We start from the raw sequence: 12649 nt of genomic DNA on the forward strand, positions 1-12649 counted from the left end.
ATTGCGTCCTGCCACTGATGTACTTTACATATGACCAGAATCTCTTTGGGTTTTCTCACAGATTTGGGAACGAAGTTTCGCTGTGGAAACTATTAAACGCATCTTGCATTGAAGTTAGCACTAAATTTCAAGCTTCTGTATAGCTTCTCCAATCTTGAAAATTTTGCGTTCTATTAAATTGGCACGCTTCTGCAACAGTATTATGATCCGTTATGTGTATCATCTCTTATTATTTTATTTGGTATATATCTCTCAATTAGCGTCGATTCTATTTTTTTGAATTAAGGCCAAAACTGGTCTACGATCACAGTGTCAGATCGAAAGGAGAGGAGACTGTGTCTCAGAATTTTTACCTGTTTTTTAATTATTTATTTACACGTCTAGTTCCGCAGGACCAAATTGAGAAGCAAATCTTCAAGGTCATGGAACGTGTCAGTACATGTAATCACAACATAAAAGTAATAACAAATGAAATAAAATGTTTATGAACCCAAAAAAGTCAAGCCATAGGTTTCAGTAAACGCAAGCAACAATATAACACATGAATCAGCTTAATTTTTCAAGGAATTCCTCAACAGAATAGAAGGCGTGACCCACGATGGATCGCTTCAGTATAGATTTTAAGCTGCGTGGCTTACTCCTAAGATTTTTGAATTCTTGTGATAGCTTACTGCAAACGGATGCAGCAGATACTGCACACCTTTCTGCACAAGAATTAAGGGAGTGCTATTCAAATGCAGATTGGATTTCTGCCGAGTATTAACTGAGTGAAAGCTGCTAATTCTTGGGAATAAGCTGATATTGTTAAGAAGAAACAACAGTAAAGGATATATATATTGAGAGGGTAGCGTCAGGTACGCAGACTAGTGAACAGGGGTCGACAAGAGGTTCGCGAACTTACACCACTTACTACCCGAACTGCCAGTTTCTGAACCAAATATATCGTTTACAATGGGAATGGAAATAAGCAAAGTAGAATAATTTTCGTGTCGAACGATTATTTACTTCAGATACCGTTCGAATAGTAAAAATGGCAGCATTAAGTCTTTGAACAAGACCATGAACATGGACTTTCCACCACAGTTTATTATCTATCTGAACACCTAGAAATTGGAACTGTTCAGTTTAACTAATCATATACTCATCCTGTGAAATTAAAACGTTGAGTTTTGTTGAATTGTGTGTTAGAAACTTAATGTGATTTAGCGTTAGTTCATTTTCTACAAGCCATGAACTTATGTCATGAACTGCACTATTTGAAACAGAGCCTATGTTGCACACAACATACATTACTACCAAGCTAGTGCCATCAGCAAACAGAAATATTTTAGAATTACCCGTAATACTAGAGGGCATATCATTTCTATAAATAAGGAACAGTAGAGGCCCCAACACTGATCCCTCTGGCACCCCCCATTTGACTGTACCCCACTCAGACCCCACATCACAACCATTCTTAATACTGTGAATAATGACCTTTCGTTGTCTGTTATTAAAGTAAGACGTGAACCAATTGTGAGATACTGTCCGTATTCTGTAATGGTCCAGCTTCTGGAGCAATTTTTTTTAAAAATAAATGTACTTTGTTTTTATTTTTGGTGGGCAGTTTGACGACCAGTAGTGTACTTTATACTTCAGCCCTCCTGTCATTTCACACATAGCGCCTCTCTAAAAAGATCGATGCGCGAAGCATACGTCTTCCAGCGTCATACCTGACCGATACGGTCAGCAACAATCTACGACTGTTTGCTGATGATGCTGTGGCGTAGGAGTAGTGCTGCAAACCGATATTAAATAGAAATAGCACATTCTATGTCACATGAGTAGTTTTCTGTTAGATGATCGGCAAAGGCTGAGTCCTCCTTTCTTAATCCCCAGCTTCTCTGATGTTTCGGTAACCTAACTGCCACAGCCCAGCCTCACTGATGAATGTACACTCCTGGAAATGGAAAAAAGAACACATTGACACCGGTGTGTCAGACCCACCATACTTGCTCCGGACACTACGAGAGGGCTGTACAAGCAATGATCACACGCACGGCACAGCGGACACACCAGGAACCGCGGTGTTGGCCGTCGAATGGCGCTAGCTGCGCAGCATTTGTGCACCGCCGCCGTCAGTGTCAGCCAGTTTGCCGTGGCATACGGAGCTCCATCGTAGTCTTTAACACTGGTAGCATGCCGCGACAGCGTGGACGTGAACCGTATGTGCTGTTGACGGACTTTGAGCGAGGGCGTATAGTGGGCATGCGGGAGGCCGGGTGGACGTACCGCCGAATTGCTCAACACGTGGGGCGTGAGGTCTCCACAGTACATCGATGTTGTCGCCAGTGGTCGGCGGAAGGTGCACGTGCCCGTCGACCTGGGACCGGACCGCAGCGACGCACGGATGCACGCCAAGACCGTAGGATCCTACGCAGTGCCGTAGGGGACCGCACCGCCACTTCCCAGCAAATTAGGGACACTGTTGCTCCTGGGGTATCGGCGAGGACCATTCGCAACCGTCTCCATGAAGCTGGGCTACGGTCCCGCACACCGTTAGGCCGTCTTCCGCTCACGCCCCAACATCGTGCAGCCCGCCTCCAGTGGTGTCGCGACAGGCGTGAATGGAGGGACGAATGGAGACGTGTCGTCTTCAGCGATGAGAGTCGCTTCTGCCTTGGTGCCAATGATGGTCGTATGCGTGTTTGGCGCCGTGCAGGTGAGCGCCACAATCAGGACTGCATACGACCGAGGCACACAGGGCCAACACCCGGCATCATGGTGTGGGGAACGATCTCCTACACTGGCCGTACACCACTGGTGATCGTCGAGGGGACACTGAATAGTGCACGGTACATCCAAACCGTCATCGAACCCATCGTTCTACCATTCCTAGACCGGCAAGGGAACTTGCTGTTCCAACAGGACAATGCACGTCCGCATGTATCCCGTGCCACCCAACGTGCTCTAGAAGGTGTAAGTCAACTACCCTGGCCAGCAAGATCTCCGGATCTGTCCCCCATTGAGCATGTTTGGGACTGGATGAAGCGTCGTCTCACGCGGTCTGCACGTCCAGCACGAACGCTGGTCCAACTGAGGCGCCAGGTGGAAATGGCATGGCAAGCCGTTCCACAGGACTACATCCAGCATCTCTACGATCGTCTCCATGGGAGAATAGCAGCCTGCATTGCTGCGAAAGGTGGATATACACTGTACTAGTGCCGACATTGTGCATGCTCTGTTGCCTGTGTCTATGTGCCTGTGGTTTTGTCAGTGTGATCATGTGATGTATCTGACCCCAGGAATGTGTCAATAAAGTTTCCCCTTCCTGGGACAATGAATTCACGGTGTTCTTATTTCAATTTCCAGGAGTGTATATTTTTCAGAATGCTTGCATGTGACTTTACACACATCTGTTTGCACGAAGGGTTGCAGTTTGTCTTTGCTATTGAATAAAAATTTCGATATGCTACTGTAAAATGTAGGTCTCCAGTTGCGAGACTTTTTTCTGCAGTTATCTGAAAATTTAGCAACATGTAGCATGACTAGCTTCGCTCGCGTAGACTGTATGAGTTGCAGAGATTTTTCTTTTTTGTTTTTATTTAATCGAATTTTTATGTTGTTCACAAATTTACAACACCTTTTTCACGCTAATTGAAGCCATATAACCATGGTCTTTTCCGAATGTACTTTTGACCAAGAAGCGATTCTGGTAGCTGAAGTAAAAAGTTTTCGTTATTGTGGAGATATTTCCGTAGCAACTTTCATGCCCTAATAAATATTTCTTTATATCTGACCGAGGAGTGAAAGACCAATTTTCATAAATATAGCTTTAAAATTTTTTTAATGTTACGAAACGTTTTTTTTTAAATTTTCATCCCCTATTGCACTCCCTTCAGACACACTGAAACACGTATTTCTTTATTTCTAACCGAGAAGTCAAATAACAATTGTCATAGATGTAGCCTTAAAAATCCTAGCTCATTAGTAATTATTTATTTTCATAAAACTTTGACCCACTATTTTGCTCCCTTAGTGGTCGAATCTCCGAAAATACTGAAACACGTATTATTTAATTCTCTGGCTGAGAAACCTGACACCAGTTTTCGTAGCTCTAGCTTCAAAATTCCCTTAATAGCGACATACTTTCAAAAAGCCTTTCATCCCCTATTTCGCCTCCGTAGGAGTGGAATTCCGAACAATCCCATCTTAAACGATGCCTACAGTATAAGACCCACACCCTCCCCTAACTAACTTAGCGGTTAGGACTGGGGGATGATGAGTTAGTGAACCAGTCTGACGCCATTTCACCCTCTTAGGGGTTGAATTTCCAAAAACAGTGACGTGCGTATGTTTTACTTCTAACAGAGAGGCCAAATACAAAATTGATAGATTTAGCTTCAAAAACTTGCACACTGAAATATTTCCATAAAAACTTTCATCCCCATTTCACCCCCGTAGGGGTTGAATTTCCAAAAACAGTAAAAAACGTATTTTTCATTTCTATTTGAGAAGCCAAACATAAAAATTCATAAATTTAACTTTAAAAATGCTTTCATAATAAAATATTTTCATAAAAAATCTCATCCTCTATTTCACCCCCTTAAGGGTTCAATTTTCAAAAACACTAAAACACGAATTTCGTTGTGCATTTTCAACTTCTCGGTGCGTAATGAATAGTCCGTTAATTTTCGGGCATGCAGCCAAGCAAATAAAATTTCTTCCACTGATATTTAGGCCGCGTATCATCCAGCCATCCACAGAGTGGGTCGTAAGGCTGACGACAAGGTGCCAAGCGCAGCCTTATATGCTCCACGGAGTGGTACTGCGTATGCGGGTCACAGACGCTGGTCGGCGGCGAAGAGATACGCTTACGTATGCGTCGCCTGTGGCGAAGGTGTACAGACATTCGATGATAAACGGCTATTCATTGGACAAATATATTACACTAGAACTGAAATTTGATTACATTTTCACGCAATTTGGGTGCATAGATCCTGAGAAATCAGTACCCAGAACAACCATCTCTGGCCGTAATAACGGCTATGATACGTCTGGGCATTGAGTCAAACAGAGCTTCAATGGCGTGTACACGTGTAGATGCCCATGCCGCTTCAACACGATACCACAGTTCATCAAGAGTAGTGACTGGCGTATTGTGACGAGCCAGTTGCTCGGCCACCATTGACCAGACGTTTTCAATTGGTGAGAGATCTGGAGAATGTGCTGGCCAGGAAAGCAGTCGAACATTTTCTGTATCCAGAAAGGCCCGTACAGGACCTGCAACATGCGGTCGTGCATTATCCTGCTGAAATGTAGGGTTTCGCAAGGATCGAATGAAGAGTAGAGCCACGGGTCGTAAAACATCTGAAGTGTAACGTCCACTGTTCAAAGTGCCGTCAATGCGAACAAGAGGTGACCGAGACGTGTAACCAATGGCACCCCATACCATCACGCCGGGTGATACGCCAGTATGGCGATGGCGAATACGCGCTTCCAATGTGCGTTCACCGCGATGTCGCCAAACACGGATGCGACCATCATGATGCTGTAAACAGAACCTGGATTCATCCGAAAAAATGACTTTTTGCCATTCGTGCACCCAGGTTCGTCGTTGAGTACACCATCGCAGGCGCTCCTGTCTGTATTGCAGCGTCAAGGATAACCGCAGCCATGGTCTCCGAGTGATAGTCCATGCTGCTGCAAACGTCGTCAAACTGTTCGTGCAGATGGTTGTTGTTTTGCAAACGTCCCCATCTGTTGATTCAGGGATCGAGACGTGGCTGAACGATCCGTTACAGCCATGCGGATAAGATGCCTGTCATCTCGACTGCTAGTGATACGAGGCCGTTGGGATCCAGCACGGCGTTCCGTATTACCTTCCTGAGCTCACTGATTCCACATTCTGCTAACAGTCATTGGATCTCGACCAACGCGAGCAGCAATGTCGCGATACAATAAACCGCAATCGCGATAGGCTACAATCCGACCTTCAGCACAGTCGGAAACGAGATGGTACGCATTTCTCCTCCTTACACTAGGCATCACAACAACGTTTCACCAGGCAATGCCGGTCAACTGCTGTTTGTGTATGGGAAATCGGTTGGAAACTTTCCTCAGGTCAGCACGTTGTAGGGTCGCCACCGGTGCCAACCTTGTGTGAATGCTCTGAAAAGCTAATCATTTGCGTATCACAGCATCTTCTTCCTGTCGGGTTAATTTCGCGTTTGTAGCACGTCATCTTCGTGGTGTAGCAATTTTAATGGTCAATAGAGGATTAATATGTTTGGCGGTGGTGACACCATGACGACTTCTCTGCAGTTTAATTAAACCAGGAGTCGGATTCCATGCTTCGTCCAAACTAAAACAATTATCTATATTTATTAAATTATTAGCTAATATAATATCTATAGCTTCCCTGAAGACAGAATCCCAAAAGTAAGAGGTGGATGTTAAAATCTTCACATCACTGTAGCTCATGGAACGCCCTCTGTCAATACAATGTTCGGCCACAGCTGACTTGTCTGGCTGTGATAAGCATGTGTATCTTCGTTGTTCCACACAGGTCTCATGAACGGTGAGTGTTGTTTGACCTATCTATCACTTCTCACAATTTCCGCAAGGAATCTAATGCACAGCCCCTTTACGAAACTATGAATCGTCCTTTACAGAGTAAAGTTGCAATCTTCGTGGGAGGCCGGAATATCACCTTCAGTGCTTCTCGAGAATATGGCCTATCTTCGAGGAAAGAGCACCCACATACAGCAGACACGCACTTGATCTGAAAGAATTACTATCTTCCTCCCCATCATATACCCGCATTCTGGGTTTTACGAATTTTTACGAATTTCTTGCGGAGAAAATCCATTCGCTTTAAAAATGCTCTTGAGGTGCGAGAGCTCTTCTTGCAAATTATACTTATCGGATATACAGTACGTCCTATGCACTAAGGTCTTAAGGTCACCTATGGTCTGCCGGCCGTCGTGGCCGAGCGGTTCTAGGCGCTACAGTCTGGAACCGCGTGACCGCTGCGGTCGCAGGTTCGAATGCTGCCTCGGGAATAGATATGTGTGATGTCCTTAGGTTAGTTAGGTTTAAGTAGTTCTAAGTTCTAGGGGACTGATGACCTCAGCAGTTAAGTCCCATAGTGCTCAGAGCCATTTGAACCATTATACGGCATGTCCTACGTGCCATCAACTTTATACGGCGAACGACAACATCCAAAAATGGAAGGCAGCCGTCTTTTTCAGTGGAAGAAATTTTACTTGCGCGGCTGCATGTCCGAAATTTAATGGACTACGTATTTCTTATATTTGAAACCGAGAAGTCAAATACCAATGTCCGTAGACGTAGCTTTAAAAACACTTTAGTAGTTCTTTAACAACGATGTATTTTCAAAAAAAGCTTTAACACACTCTTTCAACCCCATAGGATTAAATTTCCAAAAATGCTGAGTCACGTGTTTATTTCTGACGGAGAAACCAAATACAAATTTTCGCAGGCCTAGCTTCAAAATTGCCTTGACGGCGACATTTTTAAAAAAAACCATTCATCCTCTATTTCAGACCCTTAAGGTTGGAATTTCGAAAAATCGTTTCTTAAGCGACGTCTACAGTATATGACCTGCATACTCTTTAAATTTCAATTTTCCATTCTTAGCAGCCTAGGCAGAGCGATGATGAGTCAGTCAGTCGGTGAGGACACCGCCTTTTATGTACGGAGATGCACCAGCTTTTGTAACCACTGACTACTTGTCCACCTCCCTCCTCCTCGTCTGCCCTGGCCGGAATATAGCTCATTTCCAGTAAAAATAGAAAAGTTACTCTCGAGGTTTCAGTGTCTTCATCAGTAGTGCTAAAGATCCCATTACCCACACAGGCACGTAACTGGTGCCGCGTGGAAGAGAAATGCACTTACCTTGGTGATTTTGGTGAAGTATCCCCTGTGAATGACGTAGGCGAGCCCGATGCCCACCAGGTATGGAGCCATTCTGTTGTGCGTGGGGAAGTAAACGTACCGCGCGTACCGCAGGGACGCATCGTCACTGCAACACACAACGGGCTCTTCATTAAAACAGGATGTGGCTTTCCAACGTGCATTCAACATTACTTGCCACCACTAAGTGAAGCAGTTGCACCTGGCACGAGAAGCAACTGCGTGGCAAACAGAGTTGGTAAGGGCGGTATCAGTTCGTAAAATAAACTAAGAAGCGTGGCTCAGTTTTTCCCAGCGTGTATGTTATGAAGGAAAAATTCTCAGGCGAATTATTACGTTTGACAAGCAGAACGTTTCTACAACATATCATGTTGTCATCATCAGGGACACAGCTGGATTGAAAGTCTACCCCATTTTTTAAATGTGTTTGCCATTTCTTAGAGAAGAGAGACGCTATACCGTGTCCATCATAAGAATAAACCTGACGTAAACATTACACCACGTATTCTTCCGCGTTTGCTTGAAAACTCATTCAATTTTGTTTCACGTGGAGCGGAAGCCTAACTGTGCCCAGTACAGTCGAGTACTATCATAAGGATACGTTTTGTGATGTATTACACGCACACAGACTGCGCAATAATGCGGGACAACAGCTTTACCGGCGCATTTAACTCGGACAGCGCTGACCAGCCATCTGGTCCAACTAACCTGCAATGATGTGAGCAGTAGACGTAGAAAGAGGCGAGCAGACAAACAATACAGCTTCGAATGTCATTTAAATGATCAAATGTGTGTGAAATCTTATGGGACTTAACTGCTAAGGTCATCAGTCCCTAAGCTTACACACACAATTATCCTAAGGACAAACACACACACCCACGCCCGAGGGAGGACTCGAACTTCCGCCGGAACCAGCCGCGAATGTCATTTAATTTTTAAATAGAATGAAATAATATTTGGTAAAACTCCAGCACTACCGCAAGCTTCATATGTGACCAGACGGAAAGCATGAAATGCTCTCGTTCTCACCTAACGTAGTATTCTAATTGCAAACAAGAGTGCTGAAAATTCCATATTTAAATACAGGGTAATTTTTCTGAGCGATCTATGTGTGACGCAAGTGCAGGGATTTCACCGTATTGTTGAATACTGAAGCCACTGAAGGTATTAATTACAGTCAGTCCTCTGGTAATCTCTCAGCTCCTTACCTATGCGAATCAGAGAAAGACATTTCAGTTCTGGAACTGTGATCTTCCATGTTGGTAACGAGTCAATCAACAACAGAATCCACAAAGCCACCCAGGCGCTGCATTTTCTCCTCTTCTTTTACGACGTGCCGTACTATATCCTTCCAGCGTTCACCAGTGACATGTGAAAAAGCTGGAAGTCTGGCAGCTTAACAGTCTTGTTATTTCTCGGGCCAAATCCCTTAACTTAGCTCCAGACAAGTTCTGTTGGGTCCATATTGTAATGGTAGTGGCAAATGTAAAAAACAGCATTTCTACTGTGTGCTCGATGCTGTGAAAGTGATTGTTCTTCATGTTCCTACGACACTTCCCAGAATGGTTCGTTTGAGACTACATCGGTGGTATAATGCAATGGACACAGTCCAAACGAACAGTATTTGGTTTGTCATTTTTGTCCTAAAAATTAAATCGGTGTGTTTTCTTAATATAAACAACCTTTATTAACAATCTTTAACAAAATATCGAAATTAGTAATTTGTATTTGAAATGAAACCAGACATTTCACGTGCAGTATTTAATTAGAAAAAAGAAGACGTGTATTATTCATAAGACGTGATGATGAATTTTAGCTATGAGATGTAGGTATTTGAAGCTGAACGGCAAAGAGGTTAAGCAAGGCGTTATTTGAACCAGTGATCCGCAACACCAGGTTATCAATCTACTTAGCTACCGATTCCGCTATACATCCGATGTGTATTTGTGTCTCAACTGCATGAAATACAGTCCCTTGGAAAACTTGAAAGACGATTTTTTTCTGTAAATTTATGAAAAACATTAAGAAACACCTGTTTCTTTATACTTTTTAACCGTGTTCCACACGTGTGTTTCACTACGGAACAGTATGCAGCCTCAGCCATTTTCATATCAGTGATTTTCGTTCTGCGCATTAATAGCGCGGCAATCAGAGGACAACGTCCAGTTATCTTGGGACAACAGTACAAAGACTGTGACTACACGGTTTTTGAAACAAAAATTACATTACAAAATCGTGGTTAAGAAAAACGTTGATGGATGTTAATACATTAGAATATCTTACACTTTCATTCACCGTAGCTTACAAGGGAACCTCCCCAACGCACCCGCCTCAGATTTAGTTATAAGTTGACACAGTGGATAGGCCTTGAGAAACTGAACACAGATCAATCGAGAAAACAGGAAGAAGTTGTGTGGAACTATGAAAAAAATAAGCAAAATATACAAACCGAGTAGTCCACGCTTAAGATAGGTAACATTAAGGAGTGTACCAGCCAAGTAGCGCTGTGGTCCCGTGGTTAACGTGAGCAGCTCTTGAACGAAAGGTCCTTGGTACAAGTCTTCCCGTCATCGAAAATTTTAATTTTTTATTTTCAGACGATTATCAAAGTTCAGGCACACACACACAATCAACTTCACTCTCCAAACTTCCAGGACATGTTCGGATTTGCTAGGACATATGCAGGATTTGACGGTGTACACACGGAAAAATTTGAAAACGTTAAAAACATATGTTTTGACAGAGCACAAGGAAAACTGTGCGACTGTGAAACTGTTGCATTCATTTGTTGCAGTTTATGTGACAAACTCTTGTGATTTCATCACTTTTTTGGGAGTGATTATCACATCCACAAGAAAACCTAAATCCGGCAAGGTTGAAGAATCTTTTTACCCATTCGCCAAGTTTACAAGTTAGGTGGGTCGACAACATATTCCTGTCATGTGTCGTATAGAATATATCAGACGTGTTTTCCTGTGGAGGAATCGGTTGACCTATAACCTTGCGATCAAATGTTTTCAGTTCCCATTGGAGAGGCACGTCCTTTCGTCTACTAATCGCACGGTTTTGCGGTGCGGTCGCAAAACATAGACACTAAACTCATTACAGTGAACAGAGACGTCAACGAACGAACGGACAGATCATAACTTTGCGAAAATAAAGGAAGCAAACTTTTCACTCGAGGGAAGACTTTAACCAAGGACCTCTCATTCAACAGCTGCTCGCGCTAACCACAAGACCACGGCGCTCCTGAGCTCACATTATCCTTGATGTTGCATATCTTTGGCATGGACTACTCAGTTTGTATATTTTGCTTATTTTTTTCATAGTTCCACACAACTTCTTCCTGTTTTCTCGATTTATCTGTGTTCAGTTTTTCAAGGCCTATCCACTGTGCCAACTTATAACTAAATCTGAGGGGGGTGCGATGGGAAGGTTCCCTTGTTAGTAACAAGATATCTAATAGATAATTAAGACCTACTTGTGTGTGTGTGTGTGTGTGTGTGTGTGTGTGTGTGTGTGTGTGTGTGTGAATTCCTAAGGTACCAAACTGCTTAGGTCATCGGTCCCTAAACTTACACACTACTTAAACTAACTTATGCTAAGAACAACACACACACCCAGGCCCGAGGAAGGACTCGAACCTCCGGCGGGAGGAGCCGCGCAGTCCGTGACATGACGCCTCATACCACACGGCGACTCTGCGCGGCAATGACCTACTTCCAAGAGCATAACAACACCAGTGTACGTGTTCTAAGCCTTCTGACCAATCATCGCGTCTCTGTTTGTTTACATCAGGTTTTTTCATATGATGAACATACTATAGTTGATAGCTTGTCTCGATTGTTTCTGAGCCATTTTCTCCGTTGTTATTCTGGTTTGCATGTTTATTTCTCAGGGTGTTTCAAAAAGGACTTTACAACTTTGAAAATTCATATAAATTAATTCATGGTACCTACAGAGGTGATATTAAAGTCAATTTGTAGGAAAAGACATCAATTTTTGTCTCGCCTAGTTAGATAGTGCCGAAGCGTACCGTAAGGGTCGCAAACGGCAGTTGCGTTGAAGGTGGCTATTTTCACTGGACCCGAGCGTGCTAGCTGTGTGCTTTGGTTTGAAGAATCGAAGTCGACTACAACATTTCAGCGTAATTTCCGTACCAAGTATGCTAAATAATCCACCTCAAACATTGCAACATGTTCGTGATAGCCCTAAACTGAACGGGTTTTTAATGCATTCAGGAAGAACAAGGTATACGGCCCCTTTTCTTTCAAAATGTTCAAATGTGTGTGAAATATGGGACTTAACTCCTAAGGTCTTCAGTCCCTAAGCTTAAATACTACTTAAATTATCCTAAGGACAAACACACACATCCATGCCCGAGGGAGGACTCGAACCTCCGCCGGGACCAGCCGCACAGTCCATTACTACAGCGCCTTAGACCGCTCGGCTACCCCTTTTCTTTCCATGAGAGAACCATCAACGGGTTAGTGTAGGCCTACCTGGATGTGTTACAACAATTTTTGATACCACAGATCGATGAGGATGAACAAGAACGAAATTTTTACTTCATGCAAGATGGTGCACCACCTCACTACCTGGCTAACGTCCAGGATTTTCTCAGTGACCGCTTTCCAGGTCAATGGATTGGCCGTGATGTGCCAATTTCATGGTCCCCACTTTCCCCAGACCTGATACCACTCGTTTTTTTTTAAATCGTGATTCATCAAGG

The 12649-nt window shown here is 43.5% G+C and overlaps 1 protein-coding gene across 1 annotated transcript in view; it reads right to left on the reverse strand.

Moving 5' to 3' along the window:
- Positions 1 to 12649, reverse strand: part of LOC124798746 (O-acyltransferase like protein-like) — a 188073-nt gene that overhangs the window by 35747 nt on the left and 139677 nt on the right. The window contains exon 7 of the mRNA XM_047262274.1: positions 7900 to 8026. Coding sequence (XP_047118230.1) covers positions 7900 to 8026 — 127 coding nt within the window. The remainder of the gene's footprint in view (positions 1 to 7899; positions 8027 to 12649) is intronic.

Source organism: Schistocerca piceifrons, chromosome 5 (genome assembly GCF_021461385.2).
Source record: "Schistocerca piceifrons isolate TAMUIC-IGC-003096 chromosome 5, iqSchPice1.1, whole genome shotgun sequence".
Classification (NCBI taxonomy): Eukaryota; Metazoa; Arthropoda; class Insecta; order Orthoptera; family Acrididae; genus Schistocerca; species Schistocerca piceifrons.